Below are 24,286 nucleotides of genomic sequence, written 5' to 3' on the forward strand. Positions count from 1 at the left end.
AATTAAACCCAAACTCCTTGCCATGGCCTACATAGACCTGAATAATTTAAGCCATACTAACTTTCTGAGACTCATTTTATCCTTTTCTAGTCTTCCCTCTCAACTGCCTAGCCACGCTGACTTCAAATGTTCGGCTCCTAGAATTTGCCAAGTTACCTCTCATAGCATGTGGGCCTGCCGCTCCCTCTGCCTGGATTTCCCCCTCACTTCCCTTCCCATAACAATGCTATTCATTCTTCCTTGTTTCTAATTGACCGCCATGTTTTCAGAGATGCATCACCTGGTCCTCAAATATAAATCAATACATCTCTCATCATTCCACTTCATAGAACTATGTCCTTTTCTATCACAGAACATTTAAAATCATATATTCTCTTTTTTATTGTAACAAGAGAACATGAGATCTACCTTCTTCATGATTGTTTATGAATACAGTATAGTATCGTTAACTATACAATATAGTATCGCACAGTGTTATACAGCAGATCACTAGAACTTGATCATCTTGCAAAACTGAAACTGTATACCAATTTGTTGAATAGCATCTCCCCATTTTCTCCTCCCATATATTCATTTTCGATTATTTGTTTTTGTCTGTCTCTTGACTAGACTGTAAGCTCTGTAGGGGAGGAAAACCTGTCCCTTCTTCCTTTCTAGTTTGTTTGTCTGGTCTAATAATTAAGTTGACATAAGACCAAAAAAAAAAAAGGAAAAACTAATTTAATTTCATATGTATGGAAGCTCATAAAAGTCTGAGCCTCCAAGAAGTGACCAAAGCAGGCAGCTTCTATATCTTTTAGACAAAGAAACAATAAATTTCTAAAGAATTGACAAAACAAAGGAGTTTGGGCTTTGGGCAGCTAATTAGTGAAGAAGTAACAAGTTTGTTTGTACAGCCTTCTCTGCCCTGAATTCTCTGTCTCTGGTGATAAGGATGTCTTTCTGCCTCCTGGTACAGAGAGGGTACTTTTCACATGGAAGATGTATTTCCTATTTTCAGGGTACAAAGGAGGATCAGAGTTCCTGCACCGGCTGTTTCTTAAGTAACTTTAATTCAAAGCAATCAGTATGCCAAGGTGGCATATTTTGGAGTGGCATATTCTGCTCCCCTTTAGGTCCGTGAGTGCAGGGACCATTTTAGTTTTGATCATCACTGTATCCACGTTCCTGGAGTACAGTATTCCATAGTCCTCCATGAATGAGAGATAAGAGGAAGAAAGGGAGGGAGGAGGGAAAAAGGGAGGGAGGGAGGAAGGAAGAAAGGGCTCTTTTGAGTTTAAATATTTTTTTATTTTTCCCTCCATAGACCAGAGTCTCAGTAAAAAAAAAAAATTACATGTATATTATATATAGTGCCTAGAGCTGAGATGAGGGACTTTCAATAAATTTCGCTGAAAGCCTCTCTAAATGAGATGGAATGCAGCTGGACTTTCAGGAGACTTAGGGAGCCTGCAGAGCCCCAGTCTTGCTGAGTCTGCAGATTCTCATACAATAGTCATCAAATATAGCTTGGTAAGTGGGTCAGGAGTCGGTGATGTCCTCCGTATCCCTGAGATACATCTAAGCAGAGGCCCTTGGAGTCATGTTTACATAAAGCTCCTTAAGATAGTGGGAGAAATAGTGAAAGGAGGCTGTGGAGTTGGGAGTTCAGGGCAGTGAGATCCCTGGTGTAATAAAATGTGCAGGGGACTTGAAAACAGGCAGTCTTGGGGTTTCACTCCAGATCATCAACCAAACTAGCACTTGTCCTTGAGTATAATAGAGAGACTGCATTATTCTCATTTTATAGACAAAGAAGTGATGCTTGAAGAGAGAATTAACTTGCCCAAGACATCAAAACTGGCAACTGGGAGAGCTGGGATTTGAACCCTGGTTTGCCTGACTCTAAGGGTTGCTAAATAAGATTACTTAAAAATTTAAAAAACTATATGCATACAACAGCATGCGTCAACATACTTAAAGATACAGACTGAAAGATGCCTGCTCTCTCCCTTATGTGTTCAAGGTCACATGGGTATTAAATGGCAGAGCTGAAATTCAAAACCAGTGTCATCTTATGCAAGAGATTGTTCTTTTAACATTCATTCATTCATTTAACAAATTATTATTGATGACCTAACACATGCCAGGCAGCAGAGAACAAAATTGACAGGATTTCTGCCCTAGTGGTAACTATAATTTAACAGGGAAGACAAATGTCAAATAACACTCCTGCAAAGTGGTTGTTATCATCGCTGTTACAAAAGTATGGAAACTCTTAACCCTTACACTATACTGTCTTGTTGGAGGAGGTCACAGAGAGGACGTGACTGCCAGTTGACCTGAGAGCCGGACCTGGGTTCCTTACCCCCTCCTGGGTCTTCGAAATGTACATTCCATCCATTGTTCCTGGAAACATGTCAAGAACGCAGCCTTGAGAGAGCAATGTGTTGTTGAGACCATCTGGACGGTGTATGTGACTGAACCCCGTTAAGGCCTCCATACAGAATTTCAAAATTCTGGCAGACAGGTGCAAAGATCTACCTGTCTTGCAGCATCCAAGACAAGCCTTGCATGTAAATTGCTTTCATCTTATTAGCACTGCCACCTGCCAATCTGGAGGGGTCTGTCTCTTTCTTTGGTCTCTCCTTGCCCTCCGCCTACGGGGCTTACTTTCGAATTTCAACCCAAAGAAGTTAGAAGGACTTCATTAGATATAAATTGCCTAGTATATTGCAGGCAGCACATTTTCTACACGTTCCCAATTGTCTCTATGTAAAGCTGAGATTAACAATTGCAACCTCACAGGTGGTTGTGAGAATTAAATAAGAAAATATGTTTTGTGCCTAACTCATAGTAGACACCCAGAAAATGTTGTAGAAATAGTCACTCTATGCTGCCATCACCTTCACCAGTTCAAAATGTAATAGTACAAATAATGTGCTGCAGAAAGGAAAACGACCTAGTACTCGCTAGCAGAGAATAAAGCTTACACTTTTCATTAGTAACATACATTCTAATGTACCAGGTTAGAAGTTCAGCTTGAATAAATGTAGAGCAGATACCGCAAGGCTTTTTTTTTTTTCTTTTTTTTTTAAACTAAAGTAGGGTTCCAGAGAAAAAATATTCCAGACAGGAAGAGCCAGTGGAACCCAGACAGAGGGTCCTGAAAATACACCAGTAGTAAGATTTGGAAGGAAAAAAGATCCAGAGGAATATCACCTATTGCTATGTGCTAAGGATGAAAGATGACAAGAGTAACAAAGGAAGAAGGAAACACGAACAGGTGAAATGATTAAGTAGGCAAAGAGGTACAGAGATTTGGACACAAGCACATGAATGATGGGGATGAATTAAAGATGAGCGAACTTGAAAAAGAAAATGCAACAGGATGAATGAGGAAAGAGAGTCTTTCAAGGAGTTTTGCGAGGATTTTGACTAGATGGTGTAAGAAGGATTTGAAATGACTGCGTAAATCATGGAACAAGAAGGGGTTGATTTAGAGGACCAGGGACAGGGAATGTGGGAGGTAATGAAAGGTATGAGCTGGAGAAAAAAGATAATAAATTTGAGAACTGTTAAGGGAAAAGAGTCAGAGAAGTCCTGGGTTGAAGCAGAAATCAGTTAAACAGATGCAAGTAGAAATGAAGAAAGACAACGGTGATTAAAATATTCTTTCATTTTTCATGAAGGAGAAGTTAGAGACAATGGTAAAAGTTTGCTCTAAATGAGATATAGTGGAAATGTTCTGGAAAGGGAGATGAGAAGTGGAGGGAGGAAAGCAAAGAGACAGAAAGGTCACAGAACGACCAAATAAATAGACATTTGGGGTTGGAAACAAGCTAGTGTTACTGAGGACCTACTATGTGCCAGAGAGTACTCAGTGCTTCCACTTATACCTGCTGGCTCATCCAACTTTTCCCATCACCCAACTTACAAGAAAGATAATTAAGGCTCAGAGAGGTAGTGAATCACTAAAATTAGCCAACTAGTAAGTGATAGAGAAATGAATTTGAGCTTAGGTCAAAGAGAGGTCTGAGTCAAAGAAACAGCAGCAATAGAAATATTTACAGTGATCTAATTTGGAGACATCAACAGTAAAAGGAAAAGCTTCAAGACTGACCTTCATCTTGTAATTGCTCCTGTACCAACGGATGGTGTTGGGCCCTGCATGGTTTCAGATGCTGAGGTTGGCAGACCTAAAACGAGAGAGTGTCTGGGGGGAGGTGGCTGAAGGGAAGAAAAGGAAACCATATGCTGGGGGGTAAATGGATTCAACGTGCTGCAGGGAGCGAGGCAGGATTAAAAGAACGAGGTGAATTACAGAGAGGGCCATGATTGAAGCAAGAGAAAACAAACGGTGGACATGTGTGGGTACGAAGAGGACTGATGGAGGATTGAGCTTAGATAGAGTAGAGATGGAGCAAGAGATAACAAGCTCTTCTCCTGAAGTGGAGTTTGTGTTCTAGACATCATTTTGAAGCTTAAAGAAGAAAGACTGTTAAAAAAAATCACTAGAATCATGGAAATCTGGGAAGGGAGAAAAGAAGGAAGGAGGGAAAGAAGGAAAGGAGGAAGGAATAAAAGGAGGGAAGGAGGGACAGACAGACAGAGGGACTAGGAAAGGGTACAGGACTTGTACTCATTGTGGAAAACCAAAAGGATGGGTCTCCTTTCTTCACTGCAGAATTATGGCTAGTGCCCTATAGAATACCTGTCTTAGACTTAAAAGTCAAGAAAGGTGTGATTATTCATTAACAAAATACTGATTTTGTGTCTCTACCCTATGTCAGCTGCAGAGCTAGCTTGTACGAACAGGGTGGTAAGCAGGACATACATGGCCTTTGATCTCTTTGAGTTCCCAGTCTAGAGGGGAAGACGCATCAAGGAAACACACTAATAAATGGACAATTATTAAAATATGTAATGAGTGCAATTAAAATATACATGAGGAGATATGAAAGGAAATAACAGGGAAGTCAGAGAGGAGCTAGCTTAAACTGGGGGTTTAGTCATCTTAGAGAAAGTGCTTTATTCACTAAGACTTACATGTAAATGAAAGGTAGCAAGGTGAAGTCTGGAGGGAGATCCCTCCAGGCAGAAGGAAGAACCTTTGGGAAAACACTGGGGACACAAGAGCTTGAAACATTCCAGGAACAAAAAAGAGGTGTATCTGGCCAGAACAGAGTGATGGTGCTGAAGATCTTGTCAAATGGGGCTGGAGAGGAAAACAGGGAGTGAGATCCCAGAAGATGTTTGGATTTACTTATAATGTTAATAGAACCCATTATGGGCTAGGCATTTTCACATATGTGATCTCATTAAATTCCCATAATGATCCTGAGAAATGGGTACTACTTTCCTCCTCTCACAAATAAGAAAATGAGGTCTAACAGGGGCATTATTGAGTGATTTAACCCAATAGGTAAATAGCAGAGATGATATCTCAGCCAAGCCTGTCTCTCCCCAATCCTTGCTTCTCCAAATACACTAGGCTGTCTCAGTCACGTGGTCTGAATAGATGGAATTTTTAAAAAACAGGATAGAGTAAGGTGGGGGAAGAAGGAAAGGAGAAAAACGTTACAAAACTACCTAGAAAGGCAAATATGAAATATTCAAGATGAAGCAAGAGGAAGCATTTGCTGGGGAGCTGGGGAGCTGGAAGGGGTTAGAAAGAACGAAAAGGAATTTCAGATCAGTGGAGTCAGAGATGGGGGTATGTGGGGACCCTCTAGGAGAATAAATTACATCAGTCATGAACTGTAGCTAATTAAATCAATCATGAACTGTGACTTAGGAGGAGAGGGGAAGGGTGAGAAGAGTGGTACCACTGGCCACAAGACAGGGTATCAGAGTGTGAATAGGGAAGTCCTAGCATCCTGAGGGTAGGTGGGAAGGGTTGGGGCAGAAAGGTGGCGTGCTGTGGCAGAGAGAGCAAGGACTTAGGAGTCAGGCAGATGTGTGTTCCAACACTTGGTAACTGCGTGATCAAAGTCAAGTTTCTTAGCTTCCCTGAGCCTCAAACTCCACATCTATCAAATGGGGATAACAAGCCTCCCTCCAGATGTTGCTGGAATTAGACATCAAAACAGCAGTTATAATTTATTGAGCACCTACTGTGTTAAGCACTTTGCATAATGGTTTCTGAAGCCTCACTACCACCAGGAGGCAGGAATTGTTATCATCACTCATTGATGTTCTGCATAAAGTTTTGAAGCTGCAGAGTATGTGTTCAGAAATATGAGTTCTTTTCCTGTGGTTGTTCCCGATTCGACACTGCCTACTAGACAAAGTAGGTCCTCCTTCAAAATGAACAGCAAATTCCTTGCCTACCTTTTTTTGTCTTGTCTTCAATCTCTCCTCTCCCTCTCAATGAACTTCCTCCATTTCCCTTCATGAGCTTTGCCCTCGCTGCCTTCCATTTGTTTCCACTTTCTGTTCTCGGTCAGGTGTGTGAGTCACAAGCAACAGAGACCAATTCTGTTAATTTAAGCAGTAACAGAATTCAGTAGTGATATTACTCAGAATATCCAGGAGAGCACGGTATCTGGGCTGAAAGTCTGTGAAGTTGAGAGCTCCACTCCAAATCACATCACAGAACTGGCTGATGGAGCTACTGTTGTAGCTGCAGCCAGGCACCAAGAAGGCATTTCACACTTCTGACACCATATGACACTGGGCTCTGAGCAGCAGTGTTAGAACCATTTCTACTAGTGATGAAATCTGGATGTAACTGCCCCACCTGTTACCACTTTGGTCCCCAAGTGGATTCTGCCTAATTCCAGCTTCCTTCCCGGAATCTGGGGTGGGTGAATCTGATTGGTGAATTCTGAGTCACGTGCTCAAGTCCTAGATGCAGTGGAGGCTGAAAGTATCTGGAAATTGTAGCCTCTTCATGGGAGGTGGGCTGTGGCTTAGAGAGTAAAGCCCCCTCTAAGGGATTCATTCAGATGCTGAGCAGTTGCCAGGAATGCCAAATGGCAGATTTAACCCCATGCTGCTAGTCCTACATGGCTCAATTCCAATGCCACCTCCTCTGGGAAGCTTTCTTTGATTTCTCCAAGCATATGTTTCAGAGCACCTCATAAAAGAAACACATGTCTGTCTGTCTGCCTGCCTGCCTGCCTGGTATCTGAGATATTTCTGTGCTCTCTCATCCCCACACCTCCCTCCCCATCGTTATAAACTCTCCAAGGGCAGGAGTTGTGTTTATGCATCTCTGCATCCCCTTATAGTGCCCGGTAGGAGCCCTAGATATTCGGTGGTGAATGAATGAATGAAAGTGTTAGTCTCATTCGACAGGCCTTTGTACCAGGGGTCCATGAAGGACTTGCACAGACTCTGCCTTACATAAGGGAGCCCTTTTTTCCTGGTGTGCACTTCTATAAATGGACTATGTCAGCATATTTGAAGAAAGGGGCATAGAAAATCAGAAAGCCCCATTGCAGAGGATAGTGGCGGATTGTAAGGGTACAAAGGAGAGACTGAGGGAGCCAGGGCGACATATTTTGGAGGGGTAAATGAACTGGAGCAGGCATCAGAGAGGCAGGAGACAATTTAGAATCAGAGGACTTGAAAAGCCAGATTTCCACACCCCCGTCCCCTCCTTGGGTTCACAGATTAGTAAACTGAGACAGGAGAAGCATACCTTACAAACCTCAGAGCTGAAAAAGACCCAAATGCACTCATGCAGATGTGCCTTTCACAACATCTTTGATAGGTGGGCTTTTCCAAGGTCACTGAGGACAGGGTGTTTCAGTGGAAACAGCCAAGGCTTTGGAGCTTGGAGTTCAGATCTTAGCTCTTGTGCTCATTAGCTGCGTGACCCTGGGAAGTCCCTTTACCTCCCTGACCTCCTGATCTCAGTTTCCTCATCTTGAAAATGGGACTCATAATACCCATCTCATTGGAGTATGTTTATGTATAAAAGTTAACATAGGTACATGTCTAGCACTTGGAGAGTGCTTAATAAACAGTATAATTAAGTCCAAGTTCACAAAACAGGTTTTGATTTTTTCTTCTTTTGAGTCCTCTCCCTTTATCCAAAGTCATGAAAAAGTAAATAAAATGTGCTGGGAGAGGGAAAAAGGCCTTTCCTATGAAGGGTTAAATACAGAAAGGAGAAAAGAGGCAGAAGAGGGAAGAGCTAAGATGAGAGAAGTTAATGCACGGAGGAGACCACACCAAAGGTGCAGACGGGCAAGAAATACCGGGAGATGGGAAATGGCTCACAAATAATAGGTAGGAAGCATTTATAAGATTAAAGTCAAGACAAGGTTAAGAATGAAATGAGTGGAGAGATGAAAGAGAGAACAGAGAGAGGAAAGATGAAGAAAAGGAGGGCAGTAGAGAAGGGGGGCCACTCAAGGTCCAGATTCCTGCAGAGGTGACGGCTCGCTGGGGGATACCAGGTATGTGGGTCAGAGAGAACCTGCCCAGGGCCAAAAGGCTGCCCTGTGTCCTAGGACCTAGGTTTAGAGCTCAGCTTGAATGCAGGAGAAAAACGACCGGGCTTGGGGGTGGGGTGGGGCGGGGCGGGGTTGAAGAGTCGGTGAACAGACCTCTCCTCCGGGAGGGGGATAGAGGATGTGGGAGCCCATGGGAGCCAGAAGCAGACAGAGTAGTAGGTCTCCATCTCGCACCCTTTTCAGGAATTTTACACGCAGAGCAGCCAAGTAGTGCTGTCCAGGTTGGGAACGGGATCCAGAAAAAAGCGCTGGCTTGCAGGGCGGCAGCTGGGGGCCAGAGCATCCTCCTGGAGTCAGTGCAGGAGGGTGGGGGCCTTAGAGGGTGGAGTTCGACAACGCTTTGTCCATTAGCTGTTGGTGCAACCTCCGAGGCCTGGGTAGATGGGAGAGGTGGGAGAAGGAATGCCTGAGTTGTGGGCAAGTGGGTGGGCAGGGGTCTCTAAGGCCACGAGGAATATTTCAGGGACTAGGAAAGGGCACAGGACTTGTTATTGCGCTTGAGGGGAGACAAAGTTGTCTTGACCATCCTCAGGCGCCCCTACCCCCCAGAAGGCGGGGTCTGGAGCAAGGCTGGGCTAAGGCGCGCCCCCAGGTGCAGCCTCTGGGTTGGGCGAGGGGTGGGGTAAAGCTGGGCGACCTGGGTTGAGCCCAGGGGAATAAGGGGAAGCACCCGGGGTCCCTAAGTCTTAGGAATTTGCAGAGGGGTGCTGTGGCTAAAGAATATTGTGAGGGCGGATTGGGGGATCCTGGGAAAGGAGAGGGGGCGACTGGGATTCGCACGAGGCTGGGCGGAGCCTCCGAGACGCTCGGGGTCTGAGTGGGGAGCCAGAGAAGGGGCGGGCGGCGGGGCCCGGGGAGGCGGCGCGGGGGGGGGCGGGCCAGGGCCGATCGGGAGGCGGAGCCCGGAGCCGGGGGCTGCTAGCGAGCGGCTCCCACGGCTCCTTAGCTCCGGCGTCCTGGTTCGCTTCGGCGTCCGCCGCCGCCGCCGCTGTCTCTTCCTCCTTCTTCGCCACCGCCGCTCGCAGCACCGCAGCCCCTCCCGCCATGGCCGCCGCCGGCGCCCGGCGCAGCCCCGGCCCCAGCTCGGGGCTCCGGGGGCGGCTGAGGCTCGGCTTCCACCCGGCGCCGCCGCCGCTGCTGCTGTTCCTGCTCCTGCTGCCGCCGCCGCCGCTTCTGGCCGGCGCCACCGCCGCCGCCTCGCGGGAGCCCGACAGCCCATGCCGGCTCAAGACAGTCACGGTGTCCACGCTGCCTGCCCTGCGGGAGAGCGACATCGGCTGGAGCGGCACCCGCGCCGGGGCCGGGAGTGGGACCGGGGCAGGAGCCGCCGCCGCCGCCGCGTCCCCGGGCTCCGCTGGCTCCGCGGGCACCGCCGCCGAGTCGCGCCTCCTGCTCTTTGTGCGTAACGAGCTGCCGGGGCGCATCGCGGTGCAGGACGACCTGGACAACACAGAGCTGCCCTTCTTCACCCTGGGTAAGGCTGGGCGCCGGCACACGCGGGGTCCCAGGGAACCGGGAGCCCCCAGGTGAAGCCAGACGGGTGGGGGCGCCCTGGGGATTCCCGCCCCGGGCTGCCCCGAGCGGGGTTGAGTGAGGGCAGCTGAGGGGCCCGGAGGGCGTACAGGTGGTTGGAATGAGTCTGGGGCAGTATCTGGGCGAGCGCGTGGCGGGAGACCGGGGGCGTGCCAACCCTCCCGCGGTGGGGACCTGTCCGTCCGTCTCTCAGTGCAGACGTTGAGCTCTGCCGCGATCCGTCGCTGACGCCGAAACCCCAACTGCCTGAGTGTGCTTGAGCTGGGGGCCGCGGTAGTCCCCCGCTCGGGAGCCAGGTCTGGGTCCAGCCGCCCACTGCTCCTGGGGCACGGCCACTGGCCGCCCGCGGTCACCGCCCCCTCGCTCTCGCCTCGGAGTCGTCGGCTCTGCTCTTCCGGTTCGATTTTCTCGAGAATGGGAGCGGAGTCGCTCCATGTAGAATCCCTCAGTCCGCATAAATTCGGCCTCCCGATGGGTTGGGTGACCTTGGCCAAGTCGCTTCGCCTCTGTGGGCCTCAGTTTTAGCCATCTGTGAAATGGGGCTGGGGAGGACTGAGTGATTTCCGAGCACTGGCGTTCGGAACCCAAGGTCTCCCTCCACTTTCAGATTCTCCCTCCATCCCCGTGGTCGCATTCGCCTTCCTACCCCCCTCCCGGCGGAGAGCACGTTTGTCCCCGCAGCTCACTCACTGGGCTAATAATAATAACTTAAAGGCATAAAGAAGGAAGGGGAGAGGAAAAGGATGGGGGTGGGGGCTCAAACGTAAAAGTTAATCAGAAAGTTCGCCCGCAGCTTGCTGCCTGCTGGTTCCCAGCGCGAATCCCGGAGGAGTCGGCCCTTCCAGGTAGCTGTGGGAGGCGCAGCTGATTTCCCACCCGGGTAATTGATCGCTTAATTATCTCGGAGAGCGTTTACAAAAATGTTGTTCCCCCTTAGCTCTCCCGCGCTCGCCGGTCTCTCTCTCCCCCCTCCCCTCTTGGGGGAGCGGGGTGCGATTGGTTGTCGGAGTCTGGCCAACAGCAGCTCCAGGAAGGCGCCGGGGGCTCGCGCCAGACTCCAGACCTCTTCCGCGGATCCTTGCCTCCTCGGGATCCGGCTCAGCTCCGGCACCGCGGGGGTGATGGGCCTTCGATGTCAGCGCCTTTGGGGTCCCGGCTTGAACCTCTGAGGTTAACTCCTTGCTCGCCCGAGAAGCCCCAAAGAGTAATCAATGGACTAGACTCCTCTCTCCTGGGAGCCATAATATTTTTGATGTATTTTTGTGACGCCCCCCTCCCGCCCGCCCGCCCGCCACTTCCCTTTCGTGCTGGCCGCCTTTGGAGACTTGAGCGAGTGCCAGGCCCTTTCCTGGTCTGAGCACGTGCCTCGGGTTTCTGGCCCCCGGGCTCTCCCCAGCTGGCTGTAACTTGAGCGTGCTGAGCTTTCTGGGATGCTAGGCGGGAGAGCGCCTTGCAGGTTCCCAGGGGACTTTCCGCGGCGGCGCGTCTGGCGTGCCACACACACGTTCAAGCATACACACGCGTGCGCGGACACACACATATGCACACACACACACACACACACCAAGAGCCATTTCCACGTGCACTTGTGGGCTGCCCATTTCCAAGTAAGGGGATGGGGGTGAAGATGGGGTTCCGTAGGGCGAAGAGCTAACCTTGGGCTCATGGCCAACTCCTATGACCCCGCCGCAGGGAAGGGTCCTTCGAGAGAAACGGAGGGTGTCCCTCACCACTTCCAATCCCAACCTTCTCCCTCCACCCTCGAGATCTCTCTACTCCCGGATGTCCGGAGAGGGAGGGAGTGGGGATCCTTCTAAATGGCTGTTCAAATGAGGGGAGGGGGGGACATCCTTGGGTATGGCATGACTTGGAAGCGAGGACCCCAGAGCGTTTCAGTTTCCCTAGGGTGTGGAGGACCTGGTCCAGCCAGCTACAGGAGTCGCTCCAGAATTCCTGGAGCTGGCAATCTCTGCGTTTTTAAACTTTGGCTTTCAAGAGGAAATGGGTACCCGGGAGCCCAGGGCAGGCTGAGTAAGGAACTGAGTGTGGAGCTGGAAGTGTCAAATCCCCCAGACCTGTGCTTCAGCATGAGAGTCTGCTGGTGATCTCCACTTGGAGGCTTCCGCCTTCTCTGACTCAGGCGGTTGAGCCTTGGCGGCTGGGGACCGCCTGCTGTGGAGTGGCAGGTGCCGTCCTCCTTGGAAGCCCCGAGCCCTTTGGGGAATCAGGTTCCTCCTCCTCCTCCTTCCCCAGCGCCCTGGACTGGCAAGGCACTCCTACCGGGGATTTGGCTAGCGGGGTAGTCGCCAGATGGCCGAGTACAGCAGGATCTGTGTAGGGAGGCGTGGGCTTTTTATTTGTGTTGTTCTCCCACTGTTTGTGTGTAAACACAGAGTGCACAGTGAGCTCTGGGAGGGCCAGGCTGGCTGAAAATGAGGGCGGGGGGTGGGTACCATGAGTCATTTATGGCCGTATCTCCCCCTGGGTCCCCAGGCAGCCCCATCCCATCATCCCATCTTCAGACCTTCTAAACATCCTTGCCTAGTGTTTGTCTCTGGCGAGTTGGGTGAGTCTTTCACTACCAGGTCACCAGTTCAAGGGATTTGGAGATGGCTTGCGCCACAGATGCACATGCAAAGTCGGTAAATGCTGAATCCTGCCAATAGCGCGGTGTGTGGAGCCACCACTAGGGGGTGATAGTGTCTACCAAAGCCCTCAGGCCATGCTTTGGGTTGTGGGTCTAGAGTTGGTGGTGGTAAAATGTCCCTGGTGTGAAGGGGCGGTGAACAAACAAATAAAAGGTAGAGTTCCCATTCTACTCCAAGTCCAGCTGGGGAAGCTCAAAATTATTTTGCACACGCTGTCTACCATCCCTGTTCACCCAAGTCACCGACATACCTGGCCTTCCCTCCCTCCATTCTGCCTGCCTCTCTTGTTTGAATTATTGGCTCTGTAATTGGTAGTGCCCAGACTTAAAAGACTTTTCTTCAGGTCTTTTCCTCTTCATGTTTCTAATCTTCCCTTCACGTTCCAGCCTGCTTTATGTAGGTGGAAGTTTCCCTCAGAGGTGAAATACCCCCCAAGTTTCTGTGTCTGGGCCTCTTCTTTAGAATCTAAGTCAGTGGTCCTGATAAAGTGAATTTCCTTGAAATTGATCAAGGAATAGCAAACAGTTGTTGAATCCTTAATGTGGTGCTCAGAGCTTTACTCTTGCCTTTTATTATTTACTCACATAAAATACATGAAGTGGGCACTGTTGTAATTTATTCCCATTTTGCAGGTAAGGAAACATTCTTTAGAGAGGTCAGGTGCCTAGTCCAAGGTCTCACTTTGAGTAAATGCAGACCTGGGACTGGGATCTCAGCCCATCAGACACCTACATTCTTGGTAATTGCTAAACAGCCATCTTGAGCCAAATATGCACTGAAGGGCTGGTTACATTTATGTAGGGCATGGTGCAGGGTCCTGGAGAGGAAACATAACAATCAGCAGCACGGCAAGAACCTTTCTCAGGGGAGCTTTAGCTACGTTGGTGCTGAAGTATGAGAGTGTGAGAGTGAGGCATGAGTTAAATGACCTCCAATGACCCTGCCAACTCAGAGTTCCATGACTCGTGGGACGTCAAAGGGCATTCTATGTAGTGGTGCCAGTGAGTGATGGATATGACACATTCTGTAACATCAGGGAGGGAGATATCTCTTTAGACTTAGAGAAAGCTGGGGACATTTCCTGGACAGGAAAAAAAAAACAAAAACCGAGTGAGGTCATGGAGAATGGGCTGGAGGAGAAGTTGAATGCTCCAGTACAGCTTGGGGACTTGATGTTGCTTAGGACCTGGAACTCTCAGCTGTGGCCCGCTCTGACCTTGAACAAGTCATTTATCCCGGATCTTCAGTTCTTTGTGCAATAATATGTGTGGGCAGGTGAGCCCTGAAATAATCCTTCGGTGCAAAGATTCTATGAACTTGGAGCGTGCTGACCCACTCTGTAACTCTGACTGGCTGCTCTTGCTTTTCACTGTCTCCTTTCCTTTGCTGGTAACGTGGGGGTGTCGGGAAGGACTGACGGAAAAGAAAGAATTTGAATGGGAGCAACTGTCCGTGCAGGGCTTCTGAGGTGAACCCGCACATCACCCAGTTCTCATCTGCCCCCAGGCAGCTCCAGAGTCTGCTTGTGGATTTAGCTTTCAGGCCCACCGCTAGGGAAATGGCATCCTTCTTGCTGTGCTTGATAGTGGCCAGGCTGGACTGTTTACCATGAGCCTTGATTCAGCAGAAGGGGGAAAGGAGATAAAACTGAGGAACCACTCATTGTCAGCATCTGTTTCTAATTTACCTTGTCCTGTAAATCACACAGGTGAGAAGTGTGCTCTGTATTTGGGGGAGGGTGTGTGGAGAAAGAAAAACCATCCAGTAGTATGTTTTTAAATGCATCTGCATGAGCAGATCTGGCAGTGTCCTCAAGATCTGTCCTGAAAGGATGCTGTTGGCAGGAAGCTGATTGGTCTGGGTGGAAGACAAAGATGCTCTGAAGTGCCCACTTGGTCAGGTCTGCAAAGATTCCTTAAAATATGGACAAAAGCCCCCAGAAGGAGTGAGGGACCAGGCACAAGGTCAGAAAGGTTGCTAGAAGCAGGGAGTTTAGCCTAAGGACCGTCCACAAGGGCTGGAGAAGCTTTCTTCGAACGTCAACAGGGAATGAGGCACGTGCTTTTTTTTTCTGCCTGATTCTAAGGAATGTCCTAAAGGTGCAAATACTAAGGGGATGGAGTACAACATGACAGGAGGATGTGTCCCTGCGAGCTGTCCAACAACCAAGCATTCTGACCTCAAATGATGACAGGGTCCACATGGGAGGAAGTCTTCAAGCAGGGACCACACAGCTATTTGGCAGGCATTTGGAGAAAGGACCAGAGGCATTGAGGCTATCTGCCCCTTTTGGTTTCTGCCTTGATTCTGAAGGTTGATGAAGTTATTAAGTGGGAGAAAAAAACCAGATACAAATAGTATAAGCTGGGTGTTCTGTAGGGATTTCTGACCACAGAATATTCATTAAAATCAATTCCAGTGTTTTTTCCAGAATGGGTAAGAGAGAGAGATTCTGGGGTGGGTGAGAGGGCAAATTTGATGTCTTCAAACAAAGCTAGGCTTAAAAAATGTTATTTTCTCATTTGGGCTCCAGGTCCCTTATCACTAAAGTATTTCAGTAGCACTCAGACTTCAAGGTCCTGTCCTGCTCTGATGGTCCAGGTTTCTGGGATATTGTAAATAAAGGGGGTGGGCAGCAGTTCAGTGGTCTCTGATCTGAGTTTTTCCCCCTTTTCACTCACTTCCCTTACTCCATCCCCACCCCTTTGCCAGTTCAGATGTGATGAACTCTATTTAACAATTAAGGCAGAGACAGATATATTATCTGCCCTCAGAAAGTATAATTAGCCGTCCGTAGCCATGGGCTCTACATCCCCAGATTCAACCAACCGTGGGCCGACTGCACTATGCCATTTTATTTAAGGGACTGGCACATCCTTGGATCTCGGAAGGGCGTGGGGTCCTGGAAACAATCTCCTGCAGATACCAAGGGACCATTATACTATGCTACTGAGAGGGTGATGGGGCAGGGTGAGAGGAGGATTCGTTTTAGCTGTTAGAGAGGCCCAGGTTGGGTCAAGGCCATCCAGATTTGCTGTTTCTGGGGGTCAGGAACACTAGCCATCAAGACAGCACAACTCTGCGAGCTTTTGTGACCCAGCGCTTGATCGTTATCCTGAATGGGGCCCTCAGGCTGCAAGATCATTCAATGATACTAATTTACAGCAAGTCCAGCAGCAGGTTTGCCTAGGCCCCTGGCAGGCAAAGCCTCCTGCTTCTTACCTCCTTGCTTGGCTGTAAGCTAGGCGTTGGCTGCCATAGGATGGTGTGAACACGTGTGCTGGGGAGAGAGAAGGATGGAGAGTGACAGCGACTTCTTTGGGTAAAGCCATGAAAGCTGTTACCATGACCATCATCTTTGATGGCCTTACAGCATCACAGACTCTCAGAACACATTGAATCTACCCCCTCCGTTTAAATGGTAACACTGAGTCCCAGACAAGGGAAGTAAGCTACCTAAGGACCAGCTGTTCACACTTAAACCAGTGGTCTTGAATCCCTTTCCATCACACTGACTACCAACACGTGGCTCTGGGTTAACTATGTCTCAGGTCTGCAACTTGGTTGAACATCATGAGGTGCACCAAGTCTCTCCTCCTCTCCCTGCGAAACAAACAAACAAAGAAACAAAAATCTAAGGAGAACGATATCCCTGGGGAAGTTGAATTTGTTCTCCTGCCCAAGGTATCCAGCTGGTTGGCTCCAGTCTCTCCTGAGAGCCTGAGCCAGTGGGTTTTGTGCTGGGGAGGAGGGAGCCTCATTGCTTTTCACTCTAGCTGCCTTGAGGGTGATCAGAAGCCTGCTCTTTTCCAGAAAAAGAAAGAAAGAGTCAGATTTAACCTTGAGGTGCAGCAGCATTACGGGGATGCTTTCTTTGTAGGGCTGATACTTCCCCAAGTTCTCATACTGACCAGCTAGTGGCAACAGAAGATTAACTATAGCGAGAGAGAGCCGGCTTTTCTTTCCTCCCAGCAGAGCTTGCAGCCTCTCGGCCCCGGAGAAGGCAGGCGGTGCTGGGCAGGACTCGCTCTCCTCTCCTCTCACTGGCTGTTCACTGCCGTCTGCAGTTCTTTAGGACAACAGCCCCCAGGAAGACTTTTCTTTGGTTTGGAAGGGGGTGGGGTGGTGACAACCCAATGTAAGATTCAGGACTGGAAGATTTCTAGCTTCCTTACTGGCATACTAGAGCGTGCAGGCGGCCCCTCTGTGAGTCGAAAATTGACAAGGATGTTGTATGTCATAAGCCATTAGGGTTTTCACCTGAGAAGGAACCCTTTCTCCATGCCCGTTGTCACGGCCCCTGGCAGGATCAGACGTCAACACTTCTCTCGACTACGATTTCAGCTGTTAACTCACTGGTCTATCTTCCTCTAGTCTTATCCTCTCTAATCCATCGTCTGTACTTGCAGACAGAGGGAGTGCATTAAAAGCCCAAATCTGATCGTGGCCATCCTCTCCTAAAGCACTTCACTGGCTCCCCATAATTCTTAGTATGAAGTTCAAGCTCCTTATTGAGCTACAAGGTCCATGATCAGACGCTGCCCAGACTGTCCTATGCTAAGAAGCCTTCTTTCTTGTTCTGTAACTCTGCCCCAAAGGCCCTGGGAAAATTCCTTCTTACCTTGCAAGGCTGAATTCGACTATGAACTTACCTTTGAAGCCTTTCCTGACCTCTTGGCACGAAAGTTGGACACTCTGGGCCTTGGTGCCCACTAGCGATATAAAGACTGGTGTAACAGTGGCTGGTCCCTTAGAACTACTGAGCGCCTACAACATGCTAGGCACTGCTCCAGCCACTTAAGATGTATGGAGAACAAAAGACATAGATTCCTGTGTTCAGAGAGCTCATATCCAGGAGTACGTGTATATATGCATGTGTGTGTGTGCATGTGTATGTGTGTTGGGGAGAAGATGATAAACATAATAGATGGGAAAATTATGTGGTATGTGAGGTGATAGATTCTATAAAAAAAAAAAAGGGCAAAAAGAAAATGAACATTGTTGAGGTGAGGAAATCAGTTTTAATATTAAATAGGGCCAAAGGATTGCTTACTGAGATTATAGGATTGGACCAAGACCTGAAGGCGATGAAGGCGTCACCAAGCAGATATGTGGAAGAGTATTCCGGGCAGAGAACGGCTCCAGCAAAGAGCTGACTCCAGAGCACACCTGGAGCGTTCAAGGGCCAGCAAGAAGGCCAGCACAGCCGGAGTGGAGTGAGTGGGGGGGTGGACAGGACAGGATTTAGGCTGTTACTGTGAGTGCCATGGAGAGCCAGGCAGGACGTTAAGCAAAAGAGTATCCGTAACTGACTTCTGTCTCAAAGGAATGACTCAGGCTGCTCTGCAGAGGAGCAAGGATGGGAGAGGAAGGTCTGTAGGAGTCTGTTCAGGTGAGAGATGACAGTGACTTGGGGCAGAGTGAGAGCAGAACTTCACGTGTTTCTCTGTCTGTCTTGTGCTGCTTGCCTAAGAGCTCTGCAGGCAGAGAACATCCCTCCTTCATCTCTGGGGCTACGGTGATACACCCTGTGCTTGGCACACCCTAGGTGTTCAGGGCATCTTAGATGACTAGAAACTTAGGTTTGCCAAGTCTCATCTCAGAATCCATACTGTGCAGAACTGGAGAGGTGTTGAAATTCCACTCCTCTGTTAAGGCTGAGCTGGAATGCCACCTCTTCCATGAAACCTTCCCTCTTCTGAGCTTCCACAGCTACTGCCTCTACGTTCTCCTGCCTCCTTATTATTCTGGGGTGTTTGTAGGATGAGGAATGAGACCAGTTTGATTAGAGGAAAAAGAGTTGGGTTTAGGGAAGACCTTTTCTTGAGAATCATGGAAGCCAGCTAAGGGATTGGCACCTTTGCATCGTGCCAAACAGAGAGGCACTGAATGTCTGGGGGGAGAGGGTCCATCATGGTGTTGGGACCATCACCTGCCATAAATGGTAAGAATTTAGGACATTTTCTAAACGAAACCCTTTTATATAAAGATGGAGAAGTCAAGGTCACCATAGCAAGTCAGTGGTGGAGCAGGAACCAGAGCCAATCTATTGACTCCCAGTCTGGTGTGCCTTCCTCCCACCTTAGTCCAGGCCACTGGGGGTGGGGGGAGCTGGTATGCTGGACTTCACCCTTCTGGCATGGGGTAGGCTATGAAAAAAGCAACCATTCATTGAACGTTTACTATGCCCTGGATGCAGTGCTGGCACATCTGTTATTGCATTTCCTTCTTTCCATAGTGCTGAAAGACAGATAGGATTCATCCCATGTTATAGGTGAGCACGGAAGCTCAGAGGAGTTAAGAAACATACCCAAGATCACACAGCTCTCATACAGCTGAGCTGGGTCCTATCCCAGGTGTGCCTGGTTCCAAACTCCGTGCTCTCTCTGCCTTCCATACTGCGCAGAACTAGGAGTGCTCTTGAGTTTTCACCTCTTTGACAACCTCTTGTATTTTTTATCTCTTCCTCTTCTCATTACCGAGAAGTTGCAGACGTTTCTTATAGAGGAACTTCAGGTGTGACAGCCTCACAGGCCTGAGGGACTGAACACCTCATTTCTGGGCTGCCAGGAGCTGACTCAGCATCTCCCCAGGCCCTGTCGTTCCTTGCTGGTTTGCCAGCAGAGCATCGGGCCTTGTCTCATCTTCTCTAGATGTCACTTGTTACCCCTGGACTACTTGACAAGCAAATTCCGATGCTGCCGTGCCTTCTTGATTTTCCTCCTTCCCTCCTTCCTCGCTTCCTCTTTCCCTCTCTCCTTCCTTCTTCCCTTTCCACTTCCTTCTTCTCCCAGTGCTTAGGGAATTCCCACCTTCTGCTGGGCATACTGTTACACTAGGGGACCTATTACCTAGACCTTCCAGGAACTTAGAGAAGCTCTACATTCTTTTTCTAGAAATTGTCAAGCATCTGTTATCTGAGATGCAGCCCGCTTGACTAGGTGAACTTCCTTGTCACTCCTCCCCTTCATCCCAAGTTGACTTTTGTCCCCTAGTGCTTCTCAGCAGCATTGTGCAGTTTTTATGCTCCTACCTTGAAAATGGAATTTATATTACATTATCTATACATATGGGATATATATAATAATATATAATATTTATATATATATATATTATAATGCTATGAAAGTCCTAATAAATATTGTATAGTTCTCCTAGAATATTAGAACTGGGTAAAAGAATGCCTTTGAGATCCAGCCCAACTCCCTCATTTACCTAGCAAAAAGAAGTACATTTGCAAGGTCCCACAGCTAAGCCATGGCAAAATCCAGTCTGTAGCCCGGCTCCTCTGACTGGGTGTGCCAGCTCTGAAGACCCAAAGCCCTGGGGCTGCACTACTCCCTAACTGTAGACCTCTGTATGCCCATGAAGAAAGTGAAGGTGACACAGCAGTCCCTTCTCTGGTTGCTGCGATCATTAGTTTTGGGGGAGCCCTCCATCTTCGGCTGTAGTCAGTGGCCCGCATTGTGCTCAGTTGTTACTTACACTAAAGCCGTACGATCCTTACAGAGATAGTGTGTGCAGAGCACCTAGCACAGCGTCTGGCACTGTTTGTGCTCTGTGCCTTTTAACCACCTGGAATCCTTTTTATGGAAGGAGGTGGAGGTATGAATAACTAATGAATGCAAATTCCCTTTCCCTTCCCCCTCTTTCCACTCCAGCATGCTGGCTTTGGCCTCTGCCCTCCCTCCCTCTCTCCCCACCAGCGAGGAGAAAAAGGATGAAATTGACCATTGATCTCTGCACCCTCTCCAAGAGCAGGGGGAAGCGGTGGGGTGGGGTGGGGGGGCTCCCGGGTTGTCTGAGGACAGTTTGGCCAGAGAAACTCGGAGAGCTGAGTCTAAGGCAGGCGGGTCTTGGGGGAGGCAATCGGGGCAGAACCGTCTCCCTTCTGGTGGCTGCCTACTGACAAAGCCTTGCTCTCGGGCCCCGGGGGAGGTCACGAGTGGCTTTGCAAGCAGCCGCAAAGGGAAGGAGCGTTTCCATTAGCAGAATCCGCAGTAGAGAGACTTCCAGTCACACTCATAGCTGCATTTGGGGGAATCATTTCGGTGGTGGCTGTGGGCTGAGGAGGGAAGGAGGCAGGGCGGCAAGGAGAGGCATGGAGACGTCTATCTCCTTGCAGGAGCTGAGAGCGCCAATGAGAACCAGGTACCAGATGCCTAGGGACTCTTGGGGAGCTGGGTGGGTCCTTGCACAAACATTCTGGACCACCTACTTCCATCCAGATGGACAGAACCCCCTTCTCAGGAGTCCCCTTGGGAGGCTGCAGGCTTGTTCTCTGCTGCCTTTGCTCTGATTACCTGGGTTACTCTTTTCAAGGCTTCACAGCCGGCAGCAACTTCCTAGGCTTCTGGGATTTGTCACTGGGAAAGGTCCCAGATTATTTAGCCCAGTTTTTCCCAAAGTTAGCGACTCCTCAGAATCACCTTAGAAGCCAGGTTTTTCCTTCCAGACCAGTGGAAGCGCCTGGGAGGGGCCTGGGAATCTGTATTTTAAGAAGTGTACCAAATCCTTGGTGTGTCCCTGGACACCCTGGGTGCAGTGGTCCTGGGTATCTCTTCGGCCTCACCTCCTGACATTCCCCATGGCACTTGGGGCTCTAGCTTCACTGATGACCGGCAGATTTCTGGGGGGAGCCAGGCATATTCCCCCTACCTGACTCCTGAATTGAAATGCTGTTTTCTCTGCTTATAATGCTTTTCTCGGTTCTCATTCACCTGGCCATCTCCTAGCCTTAGCTCAGCTATTAACTCTTCTGAGGAACCTTTCTTTCTCCTCCAAGGCTACCCCCCTAGTAGGGTTGGCATATTTTGTGAACAAAAATAAATGCAAAAAATAAAGTGCCGGATGCCCAGTTGAATTTCAGACAATGAATACTTGCTTAGTATAACTACATCCCATATGTCCCATGCAATATTTGGGATGTCGTTATGCTAAAAATGACTCTCTGATTATCAGAAAAGCCAATTTAGCTGGACAGCCAGTATTTTATCTAGCAACCTGCAGGGACCCTGTTTCTCTGCTGTCAGGAATCATATTACCAATGTGTGATTTGTCCCCCAAACCTGCTCTCCCCACATCCCTTCCATCTCAGGAAACCAGACTACCATCCACCCAGTTATTCAAGCAAAGGAATCATCTTTGATATCTCCCTTCCTTTGCCTCTCTCATTCTTTCAGTCAACCAACCTTGTTGGTTTTACTTCTAAAATGACTCTCAAAATTCTTCACTTCTCATGATGTCCTACTGCCATCACCTTTGTCCAAGCTCACTTGGGCTATTACCTCAGTCTCCTAACTGGTCTTCCTGCTGCCTCTCCATCCTCCTTATCCTTTCTTTATATTTTTTGATATACAGCACATGGGCCAAATCCAGCTTGCTGCCTGCTTTTGTGTGGCCTGTAAGTCTATTTACTTGTTTAAATACTTGAAAAAGTCAAAAGAAGAATAATATTTTGTGATATGTGACAATTATATGAAATTCAAATATCAGTGTCCATAAATAAAAAAGATTTATTGGAACACACTCACACTCATTCCCTTGTGTATGTATTGTCTGTGGTTGCTTTTGCTTTACAACAGCGGAGTTGAGTAGTAGCAACAATGAGTATCTGGCCCACCAAGCTTAATATATTTCCTAATTGTTCCTTTACAGAACAAGTTTGCCAGCCCTACTGTATACAGTAACCAGAGTGATCTTTTTCAAAAAGCAAATTGGATCTTGCCACTCTCTTGTTTAAAGCCTTTAAATGTTTCTCATTGCTTTTAAGATAAAATCTTAATTCTTTTTCACAGTCTAGAAACTTTAAAAAATGTTGCCTTTTTCTCTGGCTTCATATTTCCTTTTCTCATAGAACTCAAGTCACCTCCTCCAAGAAGTCTTCCCTGACCAAAGCCTTCCCTGGTACACCGTCCCCCTCATAGCTTTCTATCCCGTTTATTAAAAAACAAAAAACAAAAAACAAAAAATTTTATCTGGCAGCTCCTTGATGGTAGGGAATGTGTGTTGTTCAATTTTTTTTTGCTCTTCTCCACTATATAATGCATTACACAGCACATAGTAGGTGCTGAGTAGATGTTTCCTGACCAAATGAATGACACATGGGCAGTGGTAGGGGTGGTAGTTTGTGAACACCATCTTACAAGGTAGCCGCCTCATTGTGTTGTTCTGTTGCTTATCAGGAGATTGCTATCAGGATTCCAAGAGCTAAAGTTTGTAGAGCATGTAGACCAGTGCCCACCACTCAGCAAATGCCATCTAGGTGTCTGTTAAATAAACAAAGATAAACAGACCTATACTTTAATCCCTAGGACACATCCCCTCCCCACTTTATTTGCAGTTGGAGCATGTTTAGGGCAATTCACAGGAAGTCCTGTGAGTAAAGACCTCATGGAGCCAGGGGGCAGGGTCATCTGGTGGCTGGAACTAGGAGCCAGGGGTCCTGGGGTTTGGTCCCAGTTCTGCTGGTGTCTGTGGTCAAGTCCCTTCCACTTTCTGGGCTTCCTACCGTTTCTCATGTGATGAGATTACAACAAGTGATATTTGAGGTTCTTCTCAGCAGGAGCCCAGGAGGGTAAGAAAGATTCCCTTTAGGAGCTTCTGAGGCTGGAAGCTCTGCTGCAGCAGGATAAAGCCGACTCCCTCCCTTCCTTCCTCCATCTCTGCATCCTTTCTGGGGCGTCTGAAGATCAAACCCTCAGCTCTGAACCCAGGTGCAACTCAAATTTTTAAGCCCAGTCTCACACTAATTTGTTCAGGCACCTTCTTCAATTACTTTTTCTCTAGCCTTCCCCAGGGAGGGAGACTGGAAGAAGCTGACCGCCCAAAGTAACCAATTACCTGTCTGCCAATAGCAGGACTCCTACCGTCCCTCCCTCCCTTCTTTTCTTTCTCCACTTTATTCTGCTGGCCCGTAAACCATCTCCAAACTGCAGAACACTCCAGGGCATGGCCCCAGTTCACCTGCCCACCCCCCACCACCCCCCCCCCACCACCCCCCCCCCGGCTCCCAGCTGGGGAAGAGAAGGCAGCCCCTCCCCGAAGAGAGACAACAGGTGGGAAGGCTGGTGGCCGAGAAGGGGCAGCTGCGGATCTTGGAAAGCCAAGCGGGTTTTGCAAGCCTGCTAAATACCAGACTGTGCTAGATTGAGAGGCGAACGCTTTGGGCTCTAGTCCTGTTTCTGCCGTCTACTTGCTGTGGCCTCAAATAAATGACAGTTCCTCTTTGGGCCTCAGATAAGATTAAGTGAATATTGTCAGAGCCATCTGTCCTTCGGGTAGGTGGGGAAGATTGGACTGCATAAGATACTCCATGAGAGAGGAGGAACCTTCCAGACCTGGCCACTACTGGAATCGCAGGTGTCTAGAGCTGTGCCTGTCACATAGTAGGCACTCAGTAACTATTAGTTGAGTGAAGGAATGAATAAATGGAAAACGTGTGTGATCAGACATTGCTAATCAACTTAATCACAGTTTCAGATGCCTCATCAGTCACTAGGATCAACTGGGGTTTGCACGGATGATGAATTCTGTTCACGTTCGCTGGACTCAACCAGTTCACCCAAAACCTGTGGTTCACCTTAAGTTCCCCTTGCTTGGAGCTAAACCCCTTCAGTCATTATTCAGTCGTTCTTCCATCCCAGACATTGTGCTGAG

The 24,286-nt window shown here is 48.6% G+C and overlaps 1 protein-coding gene across 2 annotated transcripts in view; it reads left to right on the top strand.

Annotated features, from left to right (window-relative positions):
* Window positions 1-9,337: 9,337 nt before the first annotated feature.
* The window catches only part of ASTN2 (astrotactin 2), an 897,588-nt gene continuing 882,639 nt past the window's right edge, over window positions 9,338-24,286 (top strand). Inside the window, exon 1 of one of the 2 annotated variants that reach the window (XM_082470412.1) lies at window positions 9,338-9,921. In XM_082470412.1, the coding sequence (XP_082326538.1) occupies window positions 9,492-9,921 (430 nt within the window). In that variant the 5' untranslated portion in view covers window positions 9,338-9,491. The remainder of the gene's footprint in view (window positions 9,922-24,286) is intronic. The other variant, XM_082470411.1, reaches the window with a different exon arrangement.

Source organism: Balaenoptera physalus (genome assembly GCF_965194825.1).
Source record: "Balaenoptera physalus genome assembly, chromosome: 7".
Classification (NCBI taxonomy): Eukaryota; Metazoa; Chordata; class Mammalia; order Artiodactyla; family Balaenopteridae; genus Balaenoptera; species Balaenoptera physalus.